Source organism: Eretmochelys imbricata, chromosome 27, assembly GCF_965152235.1.
Source record: "Eretmochelys imbricata isolate rEreImb1 chromosome 27, rEreImb1.hap1, whole genome shotgun sequence".
Lineage (NCBI taxonomy): Eukaryota > Metazoa > Chordata > Testudines > Cheloniidae > Eretmochelys > Eretmochelys imbricata.
In genome coordinates this window covers 3,032,956-3,057,261 of record NC_135598.1, presented here as the reverse complement: position 1 = coordinate 3,057,261, position 24,306 = coordinate 3,032,956, and the positions used below count along the sequence as shown (strand labels likewise).

The window sequence follows — 24,306 nt, the reverse complement described above, 5'->3', positions numbered from 1 at the left end:
GAGGCTGGTCACAGCAGGGAAAACATAACAAAAGCTGAACTGCTATGTGGAAGGGGAAACTGGGGCACACCACCTCATGGCATGATGGCTAAATGCCAAGACACCTACACTCTAAAAGATATTGGTATGTGAATTATAGTAACAATGCCCACACCAGAATGTTTTCAGGCAACCTGGGAAAAGAAACACAGAACTTTGCAAAAACACATGTGGATGACACTACAATGTTTGGTAACACTTGGGAAAAACCTAAAGAGGGCATTAGGCACACTGCCTTCACATTAGTCAGTGACTAACCCATGGCAGTAATCTAAGGGGGCAGGTGTGACACCCTGGGACCCCAATATTCACCACTGTCAGGTAATGAGGATGTGTTTTGTACAAAGTATGCCTTGTGAGGTATCCTTCTAAAAGTCTTGATCTGCTAGACAGTGATATGTCGTTGGATTGTACATGCTATCGTCGTATGTGAAGTTATGAAGTTTGGCTCTGTAGGTGTTACTGAAACCTGTCATGAGGTTGAAAACGCCCACAAGCCGCCTTTCAGGTACAACAGTTGTCATAAATATAAAGGGAAGGGTAAACCCCTTTGAAATCCTGGCCAGGGGAAAGCTCCTCTCACCTGTAAAGGGTTAAGAAGCTAAAGGTAACCTCGCTGGCACCTGACCAAAATGACCCATGAGGAGACAGGATACTTTCAAAAGCTGGGAGGAGGGAGAGAAACAAAGGGGTCTGTGTGGCTGTCTATATGCTGTCTTTGCCGGGGATAGACCAGGAATGGAGTCTTAGAACTTTTAGTAAGTAATCTAGCTAGGTATGTGTTAGATTATGATTTCTTTAAATGGCTGAGAAAAGAATTGTGCTGAATAGAATAACTATTTCTGTCTGTGTATCTTTTTTGTAACTTAAGGTTTTGCCTAGAGGGGTTCTCTATGTTTTGAATCTAATTACCCTGTAAGGTATCTACCATCCTGATTTTACAGAGGTGATTTCTTTACTTCTATTTACTTCTATTTCTATTAAAAGTCTTCTTGTAAGAAAACTGAATGTTTTTTCATTGTTCTCAGATCCAAGGGTTTGGGTCTGTGGTCACCTATGCAAATTGGTGAGGCTTTTTATCCAACATTTCCCAGGAAAGGGGGGGTGCAAGTGTTGGGAGGATTGTTCATTGTTCACTGAGCCTCTCCTGGATGCTAGTAAAGTCTTGATGACTTTGGAAGATAGACCCAGCATTACTAAGGATTCCCTTTCGATAACCAGGCTGTTGGCTGAAGCCAATCTGGATATGGATGGAAGAATGAGCCTTGGGAGATGATACCCAGTCTCCATGGTAGCCATAGAGGAGGTTCCACTATCAGGTGTATTAGGTTGGAAAATCCTTGGCCAGCGGTAGTTATCAATATGACTGTCACCTGCTCCTTTTTTATTTTCTTAATCACCTTCCCCAGGAGAGGAAAAGTGGGAATGCATGAAGAAAGCCCTGTGGCCATCTGTGTGAAAGGGCATCTGTAGCCATGGATTCAGGAACTCTCTCTCTGATGGGAGTACCTTGGGCTCTTTGTCTCCCTTCAGACGATTTGTTTGTGAGAACACAATGTCCTCAAGATTAGACCAAAGACCTGATTGAGGCAGAGTGTTGAGCTGGCGTCTGCCTGAGCCAGTTCATCTTCTAGTTCAGCTCCCCTTTTACGTGGCTCGCTCTGAGGGACAGGAAAGACTACTCTGACATCTCCATCACTTCTGGTGTAGCTTTGGTCTCCGGGTCCCTACCTGGTTGTTTATGTACATGTTTGCGGTTGTTTCGTCTGACTGAAGCAGAATGCTATTTTCCTCCAGGGAGCTGCTCTGAGTTCCAGAAGAGCTATGCTGTCTCTCTTTTCCCTCAGGCTTCCTAGATGGTTTGAAAACCCAGATAAGCACCCCAGCCCTCCTCCTCAACTACTCTGACATCTGTTGGGAAAATAACACCACAGGGCAAAGATTATCCAACAACTTCTTGGAACGTATTGGAGACAATTTTTTATTTCAGAAGGTGGAGAAAGGTAATAGGGGGAGGCTGTTCTAGATTTGATTTTGACAAATAGGGAGGATCTGGTTGAGAATTTGAAAGTGGAAGGCAACTTGGGTGAAAGTGATCATGAAATTATAAGAGTTCATGATTCTAAGGAATGATAGGAGGGAGAACAGCAAAATAAAGACAATGGGTTTCAAGAAGGCAGACTTTAGCAAACTCAGGGAGTTGATAGATAAGATCCCATGAGAAGAAAGTCTCAGGAGAAAAACAACTGAAGACAGTTGGCAGTTTTTCAAAGAGATATTATTAAGGGCACAAGAGGAAACTATCCCACTGCATAGAAAAGATAGGAAGTATGGCAAGAGACCACCCTGGCTTACCCAGGAGATCTTCAATGATCTAAAAATCAAAAAAGAGTCCTACAAAAAGTGAAAAATAGGTCAAATTACAAGGATGAATATAAACAAACACCACAAGTATGTAAGGACAAAATTAGAAAGGCCAAGGCACAAAACGAGATCAAACTAGCTAGAGACATTAAATCATCCCAGACAGGGCTTTGTCAAGCCTGACCTTAAAAATTTCTAAAAAAGTGAAAAATAGGTCAAATTACAAGGATGAATATAAACAAACACCACAAGTATGTAAGGACAAAATTAGAAAGGCCAAGGCACAAAACGAGATCAAACTAGCTAGAGACATTAAATCATCCCAGCCAGGGCTTTGTCAAGCCTGACCTTAAAAATTTCTAAGGAAGGAGATTCCATCACCTCCCTAGGCAACGCATTCCAGTGTTTCACCACCCTCCTAGTGAAAAAGTTTTTCCTAATATCCAACCTAAACCTCCCCCACTGCAACTTGAGACCATTACTCCTTATCCTGTCCTCTTCCACCACTGAGAATAGTTTAGAACCATCCTCTTGGGAACCACCTCTCAGGTAGTTGAAAGCAGCTATCAAATCCTCCCTCATTCTTCTCTTCCGCAGACTAAACAATCCCAGTTCCCTCAGCCTCTCCTCATAACTCATGTGTTCCAGACCCCTAATCATTTTTGTTGCCCTTCGCTGGACTCTCTCCAATTTATCCCCATCCTTCTTGTAGTGTGGGGCCCAAAACTGGACACAGTACTCCAGATGAGGCCTCACCAATGTCGAATAGAGGGGGACGATCACGTCCCTCGATCTGCTCGCTATGCCCCTACTTATACATCCCAAAATGCCATTGGCCTTCTTGGCAACAAGGGCACACTGCTGACTCATATCCAGCTTCTCGTCCACTGTCACCCCTAGGTCCTTTTCCGCAGAACTGCTGCCTACCCATTCGGTCCCTAGTCTGTAGCTGTGCATTGGGTTCTTCCGTCCTAAGTGCAGAACCCTGCACTTATCCTTATTGAACCTCATGAGATTTCTTTTGGCCCAATCCTCCAATTTGTCTAGATCCCTCTGTATCCTATCCCTGCCCTCCAGCGTATCCACCACTCCTCCCAGTTTAGTATCATCCGCAAATTTGCTGAGAGTGCAATCCACACCATCCTCCAGATCATTTATGAAGATATTGAACAAAACCGGCCCCAGGACCGACCCATGGGGCACTCCACTTGACACCGGCTGCCAACTAGACATGGAGCCATTGATCACTACCCGTTGAGCCTACAGTTTAGCCAACTTTCTACCCACCTTATACTGCATTCATCCAGCCCGTACTACTTTAACTTGCTGACAAGAATACTGTGGGAGACAGTGTCAAAAGCTTTGCTAAAGTCAAGATACAATACATCCACTGCTTTCCCTTCATCCACAGAACCAGTAATCTCATCATAGAAGGCGATTAGATTAGTCAGGCATGACCTTCCCTTGGTGAATCCATGCTGACTGTTCCTGATCACTTTCCTCTCGTGTAAGTGCTTCAGGATTGATTCTTTGAGGACCTGCTCCATGATTTTTCCGGGGACTGAGGTGAGGCTGACTGGCCTGTAGTTCCCAGGATCCTCCTCCTTCCCTTTTTTAAAGATTGGCACTACATTAGCCTTTTTCCAGTCATTCGGGACTTCCCCCGTTCGCCACGAGTTTTCAAAGATAATGGCCAATTGCTCTGCAATCACAGCCGCCAGTTCCTTTAGCACTCTCGGATGCAACTTGTCCGGCCCCATGGACTTGTGCACGTCCAGCTTTTCTAAATAGTCCCTAACCACCTCTTTCTCCACAGAGGGCTGGCCATCTACTCCCCATGTTGTGATGCCCAGCGCAGCAGTCTGGGAGCTGACCTTGTTCGTGAAGACAGAGGCAAAAAAAGCATTGAGTACATTAGCTTTTTCCACATCCTCTGTCACTAGGTTGCCTCCCTCATTCAGTAAGGGGCCCACACTTTCCTTGGCTTTCTTCTTGTTGCCAACATACCTGAAGAAACCCTTCTTGTTACTCTTAACATCTCTCGCTAGCTGCAGCTCCAGGTGCAATTTGGCCCTCCTAATTTCATTCCTACATGCCCGAGCAATATTTTTATACTCCTCCCTGGTCATATGTCCAACCTTCCACTTCTTGTAAGCTTCTTTTTTATGTTTAAGATCCGCTAGGATTTCACCGTTAAGCCAAGCTGGTCGCCTGCCATATTTACTATTCTTTCGACAACCTCAACAGGATTCCTTGAAATACAGCCAGCTCTCCTGGACTCCTTTCCCCTTCATGTTAGTCGCCCCGGGGATCCTACCCATCCGTTCCCTGAGGGAGTCGAGGTCTGCTTTCCTGAAGTCCAGGGTCCGTATCCTGCTGCTTACCTTTCTTCCCTGTGTCAGGATCCTGAACTCAACCAACTCATGGTCACTGCCTCCCAGGTTCCCATCCACTTTTGCTTCCCCTACTAATTCTTCCCGGTTTGTGAGCAGCAGGTCAAGAAAAGCTCCCCCCCTAGTTGGCTTCTCTAGCACTTGCACCAGGAAATTGTCCCCTACGCTTTCCAAAAACTTCCTGGTTCAAAGTAACAGCCGTGTTAGTCTGTATTCGCAAAAAGAAAAGGAGTACTTGTACTTGTGGCACCTTAGAGTTGGTTAGTCTAAATTGGTAACTAAATTGGTTAGTCTCTAAGGTGCCACAAGTACTCCTTTTCTTTTTGCAAAAACTTCCTGGATTGTCTATGCACCGCTGTATTGCTCTCCCAGCAGATATCAGGAAAATTAAAGTCACCCATGAGAACCAGGGCATGCGATCTAGTAGCTTCCGCAAGCTGCCGGAAGAAAGCCTCATCCACTTCATCCCTCTGGTCCGGTGGTCTATAGCAGACTCCCACCACTACATCACTCCTGTTGCTCACACTTCTAAGCTTAATCCAGAGACGCTCAGGTTTTTCTGCAGTTTCATACCGGAGCTCTGAGCAGTCATACTGCTCCCTTACATACAGTGCAATGCAAACATTTCAACCAATGCAAACTATTTCCTTTATGACAGGTTTCAGAGTAACAGCCGTGTTAGTCTGTATTCGCAAAAAGAAAAGGAGTACTTGTGGCACCTTAGAGACTAACCAATTTATTTGAGCATGAGCTTTCGTGAGCTACAGCTCACTTCATCAGATGTATACCGTGGAAATTGCAGCAGACTTTATATATACACAGAGAATATGAAACAATACCTCCTCCCACCCCACTGTCCTGCTGGTAATAGCTTAGGGTGGGAGGAGGTATTGTTTCATATTCTCTGTGTATATATAAAGTCTGCTGCAGTTTCCACGGTATGCATCCGATGAAGTGAGCTGTAGCTCACGAAAGCTCATGCTCAAATAAATTGGTTAGTCTCTAAGGTGCCACAAGTACTCCTTTTCTATTTCCTTTATGTTATTCATAATGCACAATGGGGTCACCTATATTACATGGCACTATTTCTGCCTCCTGACTGGATAAACTTTTATTTTTAAATGAACAGGAAGAGGGAAATCCCATATTTTTAGTTAGCTGCATGAACCTATGCACCGATCCACATGCACAGGAGCACATGTAAGCCTCAAACAGTCCATGAACATTCTTGTTAAGAAAAAAAGTCACTTATATGAATGTTCATGGAAAACTACCTGGTCAGTAGGCCAGCAATGACACACCTAGCAGGTATGCAAACAACATTGACAAATGTCTACACTACCACTTACTTCGGTATAACTTATGTTGCTCAGGGGTGTGACTAAGCCAAGCCCCCAAGTGACGTAAGTTACACTGACCTAAGTGCCGGTATGGACAGGGCTGTGCCGGTGGGAGAGCTTCTCCTGTTGACATGGCTACTGCCTCCTGTGGTGGTGGATTTATTATGCTGACAGGAAAGCTCTCTCCCATTGGCATAGGGCATCTTCATGAGATGCACTACAGAGGCACAGCTGCACTCGCGCAGCTGCGTCGATGCAGAGCTTCTAGTGTACCCCTACTAGCGCTTCTAGTGTACCCCTTCATCCTCCACGTATTCGCAAATGGAATGTTTTTTACATCACTTTCGTAGCTTCACAGGTATCGAGGTCAGGCTGACTGGTCCATAGTTCCCCAGCTCCTCCTTTCTCCCCTTTTTAAAGATGGGTTCTATGTTAGCCCTTCTCCAGCCTTCCAGGATCTCTCCTGTCATCAGTGAGTTTGCAAATATTATTGCCAGGGGCTCCAAGATTTCTTCAGCATCCTGGGGTGAACAGCATCCGGCCCCACTGGTTCGAATGCATTCAAATTGGTCAGATCTCTGACGTGTTCTTAACTTATCCTGATCCGTATCCCTTCCCCTTTAACATCTAAGCATAAACATGAGATTAATGTGGTTTTGGGGAAAACATCAGTAGATGAATGGACAGGTCAAGATGGAAAATCAGGCAACACTTTAAGGTGTGTTCCCTACCCAACAGTGAAGAATCTCTTGTCACAGTTATTGCTGGAGCTGGGCGAGTGAAAGAGATACCAAGCAGACACTGAGCTGATTTTTCCACCAGTCTAGGGAGTTCTATCACCTGGAGGGGAACCATGACCCGTTTGTCCAAGCTGTCTCTGGTTGGCTAATGGGTCTTTCTGAGCCAGCCCTGGAAGCAATGGAGGTGTCATCTTGTATGCTTGGTCACGAAGGTGAGCTGTAAACAGTTCCTTATTGTAGTTCAGGGACTTCTTTGAATTGTCCCGACGAGATAAGATAAAGTTATGGAATTTCTGTCTCTTCCTAGTGCGTTGGGGAGGGATCTATGAAATCCAGAGAACTGGCCAGGAGACAATCTCTGCGCAGTTTGAGACCTACCAAATCTCCGTTTGTTCGTAGGAATGTACATATCTAGAGATCTTAACATGGCATGGAGTCCTTTAATGTGTGCATGGACTCATCTGTGGACTCCAAGCAGAGCTTTTGACCCTCAAACGGAAGGTCCTCCACAGTGTTTTGAACCACTTTTGGGAACCCCGATACCCTGTGCATAACAACAGCTGTGGATATGGATATGGCGGTGGTGTGCACGGCATTTAAGAACCCTTGGAGAGATTCTGGCTAATAACTGACCCTCTGTGATGATGGCCTGCAAGTGTTCTCTATGCTCCCATGGAAGATGCTCAATAAAAGCTGCAAATATATCAGTTGGTGAAGTTCTACTTGCCCATGATCACCTGATAGTTTGCAATCTAAAACTGGAGGGTCACGAATGAGTAACACTTTCATCCAAAAAAGTCTAACTTCTTTTGGTCTTTGTTCTAAGGGGTAGACCTAGAGTAATGCTATTTACCCCATTCATTTACAGCATCCACCGCTAGGGAATTAGGCAAGGGGTGGGGAAACAAAATTTCTGAGATCCTGGGTGGAACATAATATTTCTTATCCACCTGTTTATAAGTTGGCAGGATAGTGGCAGGCATTTGTCACTGTATCTTTGCTGGATCCAGGAGCACCTCACTAATGGGTAGAACCTGGATGGGTGTTGCCAACTGTAGAATGCCCAGCAGCTTGTGTTGTGAGTCTCTGACCTCTTCAACTGGTATCTGAAGGGTGTCAGCAACCCTCTTCACAAGGTCCTGGAATTGCCAAAAATCATTGGCCATATATTGTTGTGGAGGTATGACTGCCTCATCTGCAGTCATATCTCCACAACAATCTACGGCCAATGATTTTGAATGAATGATGAGAATGAAATAGGAGTTTGAGGGACAGCCTCCTTATCTGTCCTAGATTCCGGTTCTTCAAAGATTTCTTTGTGCTAGAGGACTGGTTAGGGGGACTGTGCAACCCTATCCTCTCTATGCGACAGAGCCGAGCTCTGGCAAATTGCTGTCAATACACATCCTCATGGTCCACTGGGGGGAGGGAAGGGGGCATACAGGAGAGGGGGAAGTACCCAGGTTGATCCCAGCACCCCGGCATGGAAAAGGATCTTTCTCAGAATACGGGTTCCCATACAGGATAGGAGGAGACCCCCTACAGTGATATGGAAGAGACTGAATGTCTCCTTCCTCCTCCTCAATGTTCTCCAATGGGGGGGGGAGGGGGGGGGTGGCACCAGTGGAAAAGGGTGGAGAGTCCTGTGGTATCAGGAAGCAATGGTAATCTGGAGACTGGGGTCTCAGTACTGAGAGTTGTTCGGTACCCATAAGTAGTGAAAACTCTGGCTCATCTAAGACTGCCAAGTCCCTGGAGTACCACAATTCCTGAGGTACCAAATGGGTCGGTCCTGACACAGTAGCTGAGGTGGACGGTGCTATCAATTTAGAGTGTCTCAATGCAGGCACTGAGGGCATCTGGAGCTTTGATTTGTCCAGTACCAAGCATGCCGAGTGGGAAGGTACTGATGGTAAGTCTGTGCTAGAGGATGCCATTCTGGAGGAGTACATATCCTTGGCCTCCCTATTCCTCTCAGACAGTACTGGGGTGGGGGTGGGGGGGCAGCTGGAGCGGTGCTTCTCTGTAGTGCTCCAGGAGTTCCCGGTATTGGAGGAGGAGTCCTTCATTTCTGTGGTACCGAGTCGAGAGGTAAAGGCTTCTGACACCACAGACTTAACAGGAGATCAGGGTCTTTTGGGAGCTGGTTTCTTTTGGTGAGAAACTGATCTCCTCTTCTTTGGAGCCTTCCCTGAGTCTTCCACGGCCTTCTTCTTCTTAGGGGAGATCTGTGTCAAGGTCAAAGGGGCACTGGATCTGTCTGGAAACAGATGTGCAGGGAGGGTCTCTCCTGAGCTAAGTCAGAGGCAGGTCAAAGGGAGCATGCCATCATCAGAAATCTCAATTTGATCCACTGGCTCTTCCATGCTCTAGATTTGAGAGCCAAGCAGATGTTACACTTCTGGGAGAGGAGGGACTCTCCCAAGCAATGGAAGCATTTAGAGTGGCCGTCACTAACCAGGATAGCCTCTTGACAAGGGAGGCAGCGGTTTGAAGCATGGCGAGCCAGGCATACCCACCCAGGCAAATAGGGCTCTCTCGAAAAGGGAAGGGAGAGGAAACAAATTCAATATTCTCACTACTTAACTAGCTAACTATATAACAACCCCTAACACGAAACTGCTAACACTAATTCTGAGAAAGGTGAACGATAGCATCTGAGGCACACACAAGGCAAACACTCTAGGGCTCTGTCTCATGCTGAGGCAGCTGGGAAGGAACTGAGGGTGGTTTGCCAGCACAGTCCTATATACCCTCACTGCACGGCATGAGATTGTATAGATCACATACATGGACTGAACAGCCACTGCTGATGGAAAATCTCCAATCAAAGGCTCAGTAGGCATATGCACACCTGAAGTGGAGCACCCTAGGGTTGCCAGGTGTCTGGTTTTCAACTGGAACGCCCAGTCGAAAAGGGACCCTGGCGGCTCCGGTCAGTTAAAAGTCCAGTCGGCGGCACAGTGGGGCTAAGGCAGGCTCCCTGGCTGCCGTTGCTCCGCGTGGCTCCCAGAAGCAGCAGCATGTCCCCCCGCTGGCTCCTAGGCATAGGGGCAGCCAAGGGGCTCCACACACTGTCCCCCCCCAAGCGTTAGCTTCTCAGATCTCATTGACTGGGAACCGTAGCCAATGGGAGCTGCAGGGGCAGTGCCTGCGGACGGGGCTGTGTGCAGAGCCACCTGGCCACACCTCCATGTTGGAACCGGAGCCAGGGGTGGGGGGGGAGGGAAGGGGGAAAGGGGTATGCCATTTCTTCAAGGAGCTGCCTGAGGTAAGCACCTCCCATAGCTTCCACACCCTCCCGTGCCCCAACCCCCTGCTCCAGCCCTGATCCCCCTCCCACACCCTGAATGCCTCAGTCCCAGCCCAGAGCACCCTCCTGCACCCCAAACTCCTCATCCCCAGCCCCACCCCAGAGCCTGCACCCCCAGCTGGAGCCCTCACCCCTCTGCGCTCCAACCCCCTGCCCAGCCCTGATCCCCCTCCTGCCCTCTGAACCCCTCGGTCCCAGCCCAAAGCACCCTTCTACACCCCAAACCCCTCATCCCCAGCCCCACCCCAGAGCCTGCACCCCCAGCCAGAGCCCTCACCCCCCCCCACACACCCCAACCCCCTGCCCCAGCCCGGAGCCCCCTCCTGCACTCCAAATCTCTTATCCCCAGCCCCACACCAGAGCCTGCACCCCCAGACGGAGCCCTTACCCCCCCCACACACAGCTGTTAGGATATAGATATTCAGATAGAGAGGGCCCTTGCACTGGCGGACAGTGGTTTTGATTCTTTCTTTTGTACCTCTGTCACTGGCCGGGTGGTGGGAGTGCACCTGGGTTCTTGGAGTGTAGGCCTTTACAGACAGGCCTGTGCTCTGGGAGTTTGGGTGTGTTCTTGTCGCTTGGCTGGTGGTGGAGGTGTGGAGGAGGGAATCGGAGCCACTGTCTGCCGGTGTGGGGGCCTTCTCTTACTGTGACAGTTTGTGGCCCTGTGCTTAGGCTCAGGCCTTTGGCTAAGCAGCAGAGGCAGCCATAAGCTGGGAAGCGAACGGTCACATTCTCACATTCCAAACTAGTCACACTGAAATAAGGTGCTATTGGGCTGTTAGGCACTATCAGGACAGGATGGTTCCTATCACCTCCAGAGAAAGGGAAGTGCCTAGACAATGTAAAAGGAAACTTAGTTTGATAGCATCCTGTCTGGCAAGAACTCACTTATCAATAGCTGGGATGTGAAATCCTCACTTCTGTATTGTTTTGTCATTATAGTTCCCACTTTGCTGTTGTTTGTCTGTATAATCTCTGTCTGGTTCTGTGATTGTTCCTGTCTGCTGTATAATTAATTTTGCTGGGTGTAAACTAATTGAGGTGGTGGGATATAATTGGTTACATAATCATGTTACAATATGTTAGGATTGGTTAGTTAAATTTCAGGAAAATGATTGGTTAAGGTATAGCTAAGCAGAAGTCAAGTTTTACTATATAATCTGTAGTCAATGAGGAAGTGACTGGGTGTGGGTGTGGGTGGGGGTGGGCATGTGGGTGTGTGAGATGGGAACAGGGAATGGGGGTAAGAAAATTGGAATCATGTTTTGCTAAAGGGGGAAATGGGAACAGGGAATGGGAGTAAGGAAGTTGGAATCATGTTTAGCTAAGGGTAGGAATGGGAACAGGGACACAGGTGTAAGGCTCTGTGGTGTCAGAGCTGGGAAGGAGGATACTAAGGAAGGAAACTGGAATCATGCTTGCTGGAAGTTCACCCCAATAAACATCGAATTGTTTGCACCTTTGGACTTCGGGTATTGTTGCTCTCTGTTCATGCGAGAAGGACCAGGGAAGTAAGTGGGTGAAGGAATAAGCCCTCTAACAACAGCAACCCACTGGCCCAGCCAGGAGCCCCCTCCCACACCCTGAATTCCTCATTTCTGGCCCTACCCTGGAGCCCACACCCCCAGCTGGAGCCCTCACCACCCTCCTGTACCCCAACCCTGTGAGCCAGCCAGTGAAAATGAGCAAGTGAGGGAGGGTGAGGTGAGCGAGTGACAGAGAGAGGGGGATAGAGTGAGCAGGGACTGGGCCTTGGAAAAGAGGCAGGGCAGGGCAAGTGTGTTCAGTTTTGTGCTAGTAGAAAGTTGGCAACCCCAGAGCACCCATAGGGACACTACTCAAAGAAGAAGAGTTACTGTCCATTGCTAGCCATTTTCCTTCACTAATTTTCATACTTTAACAGATTAGATTGCTACACAGATTGATGAAAGATTGGGAAATACATAAACTTGTAACTAACTGAGGAGAGAAGTTCAGTTTTGCTTTAAGCCTTGTTACTCAAGACTAAGACAGTACAAGGAAATTCATGGCCCAGGGCAAGCTCAGGTCTCAACTTGTAAGATATGACCTTCAAAAAGCATTATCAGGCAATTACACTGTTCTTGTACGTTTGTATGTTAATTACCATCACCTTCTCCAGAAGTACCCCTAGCATGAGCTATCTAATACAACATATTGGGCAATATAATGCAGAAGAGTAGCCAGCAGCCCATGAATCTATGAAAAAGCCTAAAATAAAATGCTAGTTTTAAAAACTAAAAATCAATCAATCCTGCTTCACTGACAGATGACGTTCACCTGCTAATGACATACACTGACTAGCAATAAAGTCACGGTATGGAAACATTCCCCTTAATGGAGCTGAGAACAACACGTCGACATATGAAAAAGCACTACACTATTCTGTTGCTGCTCCTACACTGGCAGAAAACCCACTAAAATCTTTGTATGCTGTGTTGTTATTCATATTCTTTTATTTATTGTATCATTTTTCTAGAGAGTTCAGAGAGGAGTTGTTTTATACATTTAAATAAATAAAGTCTGATCATTAGACCAACAGGTTCTTCACATATGGACTGAAAAGTGACAAATCTCCAATGGGGTGTTAATAATAAGTGAGATTGAATCCTCACTTCTGTCTGCAAAAAAGCAGCACAGGTGGAAGAATTAAAGTGAGAAAGATAAGCCACCAGTCAGGTGTTGATCCTTCATCTAAAGCACTTATTTATAGGCCAAAAAAAAAAAAGAAACTAAGCAATGTCTAAGCCTTTTGCTACACAAAAGACAAGACAAACCCAATAATCCTTATCCCTTTTTGTGATTCTCAGTCCTAACAAAACAGATTTTAAACAAAGGCTTGGAAGCTGTACGATGCCATTAATCCTAAAAAGAACATTTAAAAAAAACCCAATGAACCACAAAAAGTGATATTCCGTGATGCAGAGGGCCAACACTGCCCCAAGATGGCAAATTCAGAGTTAAGGCAGAAAGCGTGCCTCAAGTCATTCAGGCAAATCCAGCGGTATAGAGCCATGAAAACTGACCCGGTGTTCAAAACCTGCAGTACCTGGGACATAACTGAGATTTGGGCTAGGGACAGAATCTCAGCCTTCACCCTGACTTTCCTTGAGTTTTTGGGTCTTAGCGATTAGAACACTGTGTCTGATGGACGTGGGGAAGAGAAGTACCATGTTTGAATGCCCACATACAGCTCTCAACAAAAAAAGTGTAGGGTCAATTTACAAATATCACTCTTTAAAGCAAATACCAAGTCCTTGCTATTTGAATTCTGGAACAAACAGGAATCCTGGTAATGAATAAAGCTGCCCATTTTGCTGAAAATATCATATTTTAATCCCATGATAAGATCTTACACAAAGATTTTTATCCATCGCTCTAAAAGCACTTTAAAGGTATCAACCTTTAAATGATGAGAAAACTGAGGAACACAAGAAGTCAGCGGCAGAGGTGGAAATAGAACAGAGGCATCCTGACAACCAGTTCTGTGCTCTGATCTCCTGGACCACACGGTCTCAAGGGCTACAAAGCAAAATCCACGTAACATTACACTTGTGACATTTCAGAGATGTGCACTATTAAATGTAAGATTTATACAGGTCATGAGATTAAAACAACAACTGTGTAAAGTTAATAAACTATTCTATAAAAACACACAGTAAGTGCTACCATTCTGTACAAGTGATGGGACAAATCGAAGGTGTCTGTCTCTCTCACCAAAACCTGCTCCCACTGACTGCACTCAGGCAGTCAGTGTCAATTTATAGGACTCATCTGATAGCATGGGACCATGTGATTATCAGATGTCTGGAGTTCTGCAGGATGCCATCTGAGCAATTCCAAACACCTTCCAGATCAATAGATCATCACACTAACTGAATCTAAGATGAGGATTCATCCCAGATCTAGATTAAAGGGGTTTATCATGGACAGACATTTAACTGTCCCAGTAGTTCAGGTACTTGCCGTAATGAAACACATAAAATACTAATACTCATGAGCTACTGTAAGGTTTGTCCCTCTCTAGAACAGAAGGGAGAGATAACCCAAGAGCTGAACAGGGAGCACCACCCAATCGTCTCATCCAACATTTCTATTACGATAGCGCGCAGATGGCCCGAGTGGAACCCCACTGCACTGGGTTCTGTAGAGATATAGAAAAGAGATGATCCCTATCCCACAGAGCTTACAATTCAAGAGATATGGTTTCCAAAATTAACCAGAACATTGTGATCAGAGGGGCCAAAGTTATGCGTAACCATAACATCACTGATCACTAACAGGTGCTCCATTTTCTGTCTTGAGTCCTTTTAAAATTATTCCTAATCTCACCCAAGGCCCTCTTGCTACTTGTTGTAGTATAAAGATGAGGCTAACAGGAAAATGGATGCTGGCTGCAGTGTAGAACAAACAGGGATACACGTGGTAGAAGACAACCTGACCAAGTCTGAGGAGACAGGATTTGTACATTTTGCAATGAGTTGATTTTCTGTTACAGATTATCCACGGACACTGCAACGGTTTGGAGGTCTCCTGCAAGAGGAGCATTGTGCAGCATTCTACCACCTTAACAACTATCATAGTAGTAGAAAATTCCTGCTACCTGGCTAGCTGGATGTAATGAGTAGAGCTGGTGGGAAAATATTTCCCCTGCTGCTCCACACAAAATTTCAACAACAAATGTTTTCATTGAAATGTGAAGCAGAAGATTTCAGATTTTCATAAAGGGGCCAAAATCTGAAACATTTCTAAACAATTTTTTTTTCCAGTTTTGGGTTTCTGGCAAAACAAATTTGAGGAAACCCAATTTTCCATTAGAAATGAGTTACGGAGAAAACTGAGTAAGACTGGCAGAGGCTGGTGAAGACACCACACACACTGACTGGCCCTAATCTGAATTCGTACTAGGGAGAGAAAAGGGAGCTTCAAGACAAACCCTGCCTGGAGCGCTCATGCTCAGTGGGTCTGGGGCCACTGCTTTTTTCAGCCTAACCAAATATCTAAGGAAGGATTTTCCAAAGAAATCATGCAACTACACAGACAACTCCACTTAAACTTCTCCATTAGTTTCTACCCTGCAGCATATCACCAAGCTCACTTTCAAACAGTCACCAGAAAGTCGAAGCTAAGGTCTCACCATGGCCAGACTCTGAGAGGAGCAGAGCACTCACCTCCCACTGACTGCAGTGTTAGTCACCTAGGGAACTCCCAAGATTCACAAACTGCCCAGTGAAAAAACTCACAAGCAACCCATCTGCTGGCCCCAGACAGCGTCACATCTCCCATTCTGGAGACAGACACCTGACAGCAAGGGAACAAGATATGCGCTACGGCAGAAACTGGTCTCTGGGACTTTGTTTCAAACTCACACTCCGTAAAGGCAGCTAATCAACATAAAACAAGAGGTCTCTAAGAAAAGAATCATTCACAATCAATAATTTAAACAGAAGTTATATTAGTAGAATTCACTTGCATTTCAGAAGTTTCATCCAGTCTGTTCAGCACAGTATTGTGTAAGTTTAGTGGGGAGGAGTGCTTCGCCCTGGGTATTACTTGTGAAACGCATTTGACAGTGAAGACCCGAACAGCAGCCAATCCATATTGATGGAGGCTAATCACACATGACAGAGTTTTACAGTCACTTGCTGGAGCTTAGATTCCATCCATTTTCATCTTACTTTAATACCGAGGTGGTGGACGTCAGCAGAGTCTGACTGGATCTTGAAGCAATTGGCAGATGAAGCCCCACAGCCCCTCTGTTAGGCAGGTCAGTATCATTATCCTCATATTCAGTGGAGAATACTGAAGCACAGAAAGCCTACGGCCAACATTTTCACAAGCGGACCCGTTTTCAACGCCCAACCTGGGAAACCGAGGGACCAGCTGCCACAGGTTCTGAGCAATGGCAAGTTCCTGGGAAAGTCAAGAGGAGCTGCAGGTGCTCAGCACCTAAAAGAAAAGATGTTTCAAGCTGGTCACCTAAAACATTATTCCCCCCTGACCAGCAGCGGGGATTTAACCAGCACAGTGCATCCCACACAACAGCGTGAGATGGATGGTTTTACTTCAGAACCATCCTTTACAAGGCTGGGAGTCAAAAACCTTGACTCTGCCACTGATTTACTGAATGACATGGGCATGTCTCTTAGCCTGTCTGAGCCTCAGATACTTGATCTGTATATTGGGGATAATACTTACCCAAATTTAAAAAGTAAGAGCTAATTATTTTAACCAGAGTTATTTTCCCCTCTTCTGAAACAATATAGATTTTTCAGAGTTCAACACTATTCAAATGACTTCAGTGGACAGATAGGATTCTATATAAACTACGTGGGGACTCTGCTACTCACAAGATTATTCAGATCCCCAAGAGAGCAAACTGGGTTCCAAGCAACTACCAAATCCAGCAAATCTGATCAGTCGGTACGGGCCTGACTGAGAAGCTGCAGCTACATTATAGCTGGGCAATTGTAGAAAGCAGAGGGAGAAAATAAAGCTATGCTATTCCATAAGTTTCCATGTTTGATAAAGACTATTCACTTGTCCTTGGTTCCTTATAGCTTTTTAAACAGACCTTTTGGGTGACTGGAATCCTTCCCTAAATGATGGGTTGTTGTTTTTTTTTGTTTTTTCAAACAATAGTACAGCTTCTGCTCTGAGCTGCGCAGATGTAACTCCAGAATAACTATTGACTAAAATGAAGTTACTCCCAGTTTACACCAGTATAAGGGAAAGCAGGATTTGGTTCTATAATTTTTAAACCTACTGTCCCACATGTACATGTCCAGCAACGCTGGGACATCATTATTCTGCATGTGGAACTGTACCAGACAAGGAGCATGTTCCCCTCCCCCTCCAGCCTTCACAAATCTGCAGAAGCCTGCCAAGTCCCAGAAAAGGAGGAGGGGGCCTCAGGGACATAGGAAGGGCATTCGCAAGGGTGTCCGAGAGCATCTTGCTAAGCCGGACATTTCACAACACTGAACAAATTGTACGTCCAGCTTAGTCAAGGGATGCTGCAATGGTCTTTCACTACCCGAGCTGATTGTTAGCTTTTCATAGGAACCAGCAGGGAAGCACATGTGAAATCTCTGTGGTGTTGGTGAGCGTCCCCATGCCTTGTGTGACTCTGCATGTAGATGAAGCAGCCTCTTAGGCTTTCAGAGCTGCTGCTGCTTAGTTCTCAGAGAAGTCCTTTTCTCCAGCTTGGCTCCCTGCTGCGACAGCCCTTTTCAATCTTTCTATTTCTCCCCCACCCCCATCTCTTCTGCTGCAGAACACAGGGAAATCTGATTGAAATAAAGATCCAGGAGAACATGTTTTATTTTCTTCTCTTCAAACCATTTCAGAAAAGCTTTTTAATTGGTTTAAAAAGATGCTAAACAAAATGCAATGTTTTTCAGTCTTCTTGAACTGGTAATAGATACCACTTTTTAAGCATTGCTCAAAGAAACTCTGAATCGTGGAGTGCACCAAGGAATTTAAAGCAAACTCAGAGTGGTTTTCTATGGCTCTTAAAGTCTCATAGATTTAGTTTGCAATTTTTTTTTTAAATAGCAAACAAGCCAGAAATCCCAACTCCCAGGGGCTGCTATCTGACTAGCATTTTTAGTCCTGCACAGGAAGTGTAAAGACTAAGACAGTCTCAATGGGGAGAGGGGGAATCTGGGAGGCAGCTCCCTTAAGCCAATTTAACACAGAGCCATACATCTGGATGCATAATAATACAGTGGCCCAGAAATGCCCCTCTTACACACTAATTTTGCCCATGGTAGTTGTGGGAAGCTGTTTGCAGATTAAGTCTCCATTCTGTGACATGATGACACTGTGTGAATGTGTAACCTACGGACTTACACCATGAGTACGCGTTAAGCTGTCTCCCACTCTCCCCATCTCTGTGGTTCCTATAAGTCTAGACCTCTGTCAGACAGATGATACTGTGCATGCTGCATGGCATGCTGACCAAAAAAAAAAAGCCAAAAGGCCTGTTTGACAGCTGTGTGAGAGATGATGGTTGCCTCTTCTGCTATTCAGTGGCAACTCTTACAAGTGCTTTGGATAGCTTGGTAAGGGTCAGTGTATTTCTATTAGGAGTGAGTCTGAACTAAGGTGTCAATCCTGCAGAGAGTTGTGTGCTTGCCTAATTTTATGCATGTGAGTAGCAGCAATGGGACTTAACCACATAAGTCTTTAGAATCATGACCAAAATCAGCAGCTAGTACAGACTAATCACTCACCGTGGGAATGACTGATGACATAGTATTGCCTGCCAGTAGTTCCCATTCCAAATCCCCACCTCTCCCTTCTGGTTTTTCGACCTTCCTATGAAGTCCTGTGACTTTCTTAACCCCCCTTGCCTCCCCAGATCAAAGCCAATGTCATAATCACCACCTTTCTCATGAAAGGAAACACCCTTTCCAAAAATTGCTTGTCTTTTCCTGCCCCACTGTGGGTTTGAGATATAGAATAATAGCAGATTAGGGTTGGAAGAGACCTCAGGAGGTCATCTAATCCAATCCCCTGCTCAAAGCAGGACCAATCCCCAACTAAATCATCCCAGCCAGGGCTTTGTCAAGCCAGGCCTTAAAAACCTCTAAGGATGAAGATTCCACCACTTCCCTAGGTAACCCATTCCAGTGCTTTACCACCCTCCAAGTGAAATAGTTTTTCCTAATATCCAACCTAGACCTCCCCCACTGCAACTTGAGACCATTACTCCTTGTTCTGTCATTTGCCACCACTGAGAACAGCTGAGCTCCATCCTCTTTGGAACCCCCCTTCAGGTAACTGAAGGCTGCTATCAAATCCCCCCTCACTCTTCTCTTCTGCAGACTAAATAAGCCCAGTTCCCTCAGCCTCTCCTCCTAAGTCATGTGCCACAGCCCCCTAATCATTTTCGTTGCCCTCTGCTGGACTCTCTCCAATTTGTCCACATCCTTTCTGTAGTGGGGCGACCAAAACTGGACACAATACTCCAGGTGTGGCTTCACCAGTGCCAAATAGAGGGGAATAATCACTTCCCTCAATCTACTGGCAACGCTACTACTAATTCAGTCCACCACGCCATTAGCCTTCTTGGCAACAAGGGCACACTGTTGACTCACATCCAGCTTATTCACTTGAATTCCCAGGTCCTGTTCTTCAGAACTGCTGCGTAGCCAGTTGGTCCCCAGCCTGTAGCGGTGCATGGGATTCTTCCATCCTAAGTGCAGGATTCTGCACTTGTCCTTGTTGAACCTCATCAGATTTCTTTTGGCCCAATCCTCCAATTTGTCTAGATCATTCTGGACCCTTTCCCTACCCTCCAGCATATCTACCTCTCCCCCCAGCTTAGTGTCATCTGCGAACTTCCTGAGGGTGCAATCCATCCCATCATCCAGATCATTAATGAAGATGTTGAACAATACCAGCCCTAGGACCAACCCCTGGGGCACTCTGCTTGATACCGGCTGTCAACTACACATCGAGCTGTTGATCATTACCTGTTGAGCCCGACAATCTAGCCAGCTTTCTATCCACCTTATAGTCCATTCATCCAATCCATACTACTATAACTTGCTGGCAAGAATATTGTGGGAGATCATATGAAAAGCTTTAATAGCTCTTTCTTAATGGAAAAATTATCCACTCAGTCATAGGGGTAGGAAGAACATATAAAAAAAACTAGAAGCTTGCTATGGGGTGTCTCAACAATACTCACTATGCCTACCAGTCTCAAAGGCATTTGAAATTCACAGCGCACATATAAACTCACCAGATAACCCAGAGCCCTGCATCCTACTCCTAGGACACTGCAGGGACAATGAGATGCAAGTAGGGGCAAGAAATGAGCAGTGGATCCACCTATCCAAATCTGGTGCGCTTTGGTACACTCCTTTCTCCAAGTGACCCTTTCAGTAACACTGGACAGAGTTCACTTCCATCACTAACTCCACACCAATAACTTTCGGTATGAGATATTACTACCAATCATTCCAAGGACAGTCTTGTGTTTGTTTTTAAGGAAGAGCACTAATGCCCCAGAGCCTGGCTTACGTTATTTGAGAGATCTATATCAATATTATTTGAAGTTTCTTGTATGGAAACACATTATGCTCCTAAGAAGTGAGCTGCACATGCCTATTCTTTTGATTTTTTTTAGGCTATGTTACTTTCACAACCAAGTTAGGAAGGGTGAAGGAAGGGGTGTAATATTTACTGCATCCTGAAAAGTTCTTAAATACTAGGAAACTGTAAGATAGCTTATTGAAAGAAACCATGACTTCTAACTGTATTAAGCATGGAGTGCAAGGTACCACCCTATGTAGTTCAAAACCCAGTTAGGAAATGCAAGGTTTAGTTTTATTCCAAATAATGTAAAACCATATTTTAACACACACACACACACCCCACCCCCAGAAATACTGGAACAAACTGAAATGGTTCGTCTTATCTCTATACTCTCAGTAATTCTGTTACTTAAATAAATTATTTCCTTAGCACTTTGCACATACAGAAGAAAAAGTCCTTGCCCAAAGCAGGTTGCCATCTACAGAGAACACATAGTGAATGACGACAACAAGCCACATGAGAAGGGAAAGAAAAAGCAGGTCGAGTTACAGGATTTGTACCGTATACCTCGTTTTTCACTTTTAATAAAATAAGGTATGTTCTAAATGAATTGTTTTTCTTAGATACATTGTTACAAATATTAGTGTCCACTTGATTAATCTAACATGGCTGGGTATTTAAATAAGTCTAAGTAACTAGGCTTAGAGAAAAGACTTTTCCTGGAGTAAATCCTATTTTATTACTCTTAGGCCATGTCTACACTACCAGCCAGATCGGCGGGTAGTGATCCATCTATCGGGGATCGATTTATCGCATCTAGTGTAGACGCGATAAATCGATCCCCGATCGCTCTGCCGTCGACTCTGGAACTCCACCACAGCGAGAGGCAGAACCGGAGTCAATGGGAGAGCAGTGGCCGTCGATCCTGCACCACGAGGATGCGAAATAAGTGATTCTAAGTCAATCTAAGATACGGCGACTTCAGTTGCGTATCTTAGATCAGCTCCTGCCCCAGTGTAGACCAGGCCTTAGGAAGGCTACAGTTAAAAGATTTTTACAGAGTTGTTTGTAGGAGACCATTTAAGATGAGAGGTGTTAAGTGCTCACTTCATCTTAAGTGGTCTCCTACAACATGTATTAATTCTGCATACATAACAATCTGTTCCAGCATGTATTTAACTGTGATTCTCTGCTTACCTTCTCCAGACTTGAAGAAAAGCTCTGTGAAGCCTGAAAGCTTGACATTGCACCAAAAGAAGTTGGTCCAATAAAAGCTATTATCTCACTCACTGTGAGTGCTTTGTACAGGACAAAGAGCTCTTTAGTAGAAGTCTTCTGTCTTGCAGTTTGCTGGTGCTACTAGCAGAAGTACTGGAACTAAGGTACTGTGTACTCCAGTGGGAATTTTGTCACTCACTTCTACAATTAAACCAAGAACTGTCTTAAATAAGAGTGTTGATTTGTGCAGCATTACTACTTTATTTGCCAGCATGTGACAATGTGAACAGGCTACCAATTTATTCAGGGTGTGTGTTCGGTTCCTTTGCCACAGCCTTTCTTCAACTTCCCCTTGTTCCACATTTCACAGGCTCATACAGTGGAACTCAAATGAATAGCCAGGAAGCGGTGCTAGAAGCCCTCTCTCCTTGCCTCCCCTAAAGCAAACCAAGTAAGTTGTCATTTGCAAGGTACCTAAACTTCACCATGTCAGTGAACATAAGTACAAAGGCCTTCTGAGCCCAATTTTTAACTATGGAGTCTACCATCAGACTTTAAAAACATTCATTTTCACAGGTACCTGGGGAATTCAATTGAGGCAGACAAGATAAAAAACCCATGCTCAACTGAAAAAACGTACATACACCGGGGGAATTTCATTTTTTAAAATTAGATAAGAGAAAGACAACTAGATCTGAGTTTGGGAAGATTAGAATTTACTGTTTGTTTCTCAGACAAATCAGTGACCAGAGAATTTTAATCTTCCCTCTGTAAACTTGCTGCGTATTCAGCATGCTGCCTTCTTGTTTAAGCAACGTGCAGCTATCCAGGGCTGAGTGTGCTGCTGAATAAACAACAACGCACCAGGATAAACTCAGTTAAAAGCCTTTATTCAGCCAACAGCAGTTAGCAACTGCAATAGTTAATTGTCTGCCAGGCGGGCGTGGCGACCGCTCCCGCAGGACAAAGCTCGTGGGACCTCTCAGCCCACCATGCAGCTTTCTTACCTGAGGAGGTGCCTTTTTTAGCAGCACGAGAAGGGCCTGCAACACCAAGTTGGAGAATCGTGGTCCAATAGGAACATAATCTGGAAGGGGAAAAACATGAATAAACATGATCACGTCAGACAGCAGGAATCAAACTTTTCTGGTTCACTTTTCAAGTTCCATTGTGCTCCTCAGAGGAAAGCAGAGTGGTTTGAAGAGAAATCTTCACTCAGCCTTGCAGTCACAATGAAACAACGGGAAAAAATACTGGATTTTAAATTCAGTGATCACACGGTTTCTATTTCCTTGTCACTTGTGAATGCCTGCTGTACGGCTGCTTCTCAGTAAACCTCCCTACAGAGCAGCAGCCTTTCCTCTCGCTGCAGGACACCTCTGGTATTCTAGTTCTGAGTATTTCCTGAAGAGACACTGCCTTATTGTAAGGTATATGGGCTAAATAGAGAGGAAACCATTTTTCTTGGATGACCTAAATCTGTGTCCACAAAAGTGCATTAATAACCAGGGCTTTCAATATACAGTGCCTGTCTATTACCCCAGAAGTGTGTGTGTCTTTTTTTTTTTTTTTTTGGGGGGGGGGGGGAGGGGCGCATATCCATTAACAAAAGCAAATACTGCAGAAACCCAACTCCAGGAACCCAAAAGCATTAAAAGAAAAAATCAATTAAAAGCACCTACAGTGCTTGAGTTATATGGTCACTCTACTGTTCTCTTAAGATTGTCTTGGTTTCTACAATGGACACCCCTTGGGACAGCTGCCCCACTGCCTTGCCCCTTGTACAGTGAGCCCCAGTTGGGTGTAAAATGCTAGGAAATCAGAATTCTGCACTTATTCAGACTGGTGGTACAGCAGAACCTCAGAGTTACAAACACTGGAGTTACAAACTGACCAGTCAATCACACACCTCATTTGGAACTGGAAGTACGCAATCAGGCAGCAGCAGAGACTGCCCCATCCGCCCAAAAGGCAAATACAGTACAGTATTGTGCTAAATATAAACTACTAAAAAAATAAAGGGAAAGTTTAAAAAAAGATTTGACAAGGTAAGGAAACTGTTTCTCTGCTTGTTTCATTTAAATTAAGATGGTTAAAAGAAGAATTTTTCTTCTGCATAGTAAAGTTTCATTGCATTAAGTCAATGTTCAGTTGTAAACTTCTGAAAGAACCACCAGAACGTTTTGTTCAGAGTTATGAACAACCTCCATTCCCGAGATGTTTGTAACTCTGAGGTTCTACTGTACTATTTTACACAGTTGCAAATGACTGTTCAAAGGTGCAAGGCAGTGAAGAATCAGGCCCCTTTCTGACTTGTTAATTAAGCCTATAAATCTCATTTAGTTAAAATGATACACATGGAGGCTGGAGCACAAGGACCAGCTCAAATACCTTAGAACAAGATGAAGCCAACATTGAGGTAGAGGACAAGATTACTACTGCTGGACTTCAGAAACGATACATGTTTAGACCAACATGGAGGATCAATTCAAGGCTCTTGAATCATCATACTTAGATTAGACTCCATACACACTTACGGTTCCTGAATCATTTCTGGTTTGTAACATTACATTGTCTGTTGCACGGTGCAACAAAATTCTATGACTCACCTAGGAGCCTTTCAATGTCATCAACTACTACACAGCTGAGCTGGGACTTGTATGCATCATCAAAGATCTAGGGAAAAAAACAATTTATTATTGTCACAAATCTCATCATGAGAGATCTCCAAGACCATCCAATTATATACATATGAACATGCCTCGAGTTCCTTGGACACATGGCCTTGTGTACTTTTGTGATGCCATGCATCAGACTGCACCTCAAAC

General features: G+C 45.0%; 1 protein-coding gene across 4 annotated transcripts in view; it reads right to left on the bottom strand.

Moving 5' to 3' along the window:
- The window catches only part of NSF (N-ethylmaleimide sensitive factor, vesicle fusing ATPase), a 184,657-nt gene that overhangs the window by 15,452 nt on the left and 144,899 nt on the right, over positions 1-24,306 (bottom strand). For all 4 annotated transcript variants that reach the window (XM_077806325.1, XM_077806326.1, XM_077806327.1 and 1 more), the window contains 2 exons: positions 24,088-24,154; positions 22,486-22,565 (listed from right to left, as the gene is read on the bottom strand). In XM_077806325.1, coding sequence (XP_077662451.1) covers positions 22,486-22,565; positions 24,088-24,154 — 147 coding nt within the window. The remainder of the gene's footprint in view (positions 1-22,485; positions 22,566-24,087; positions 24,155-24,306) is intronic.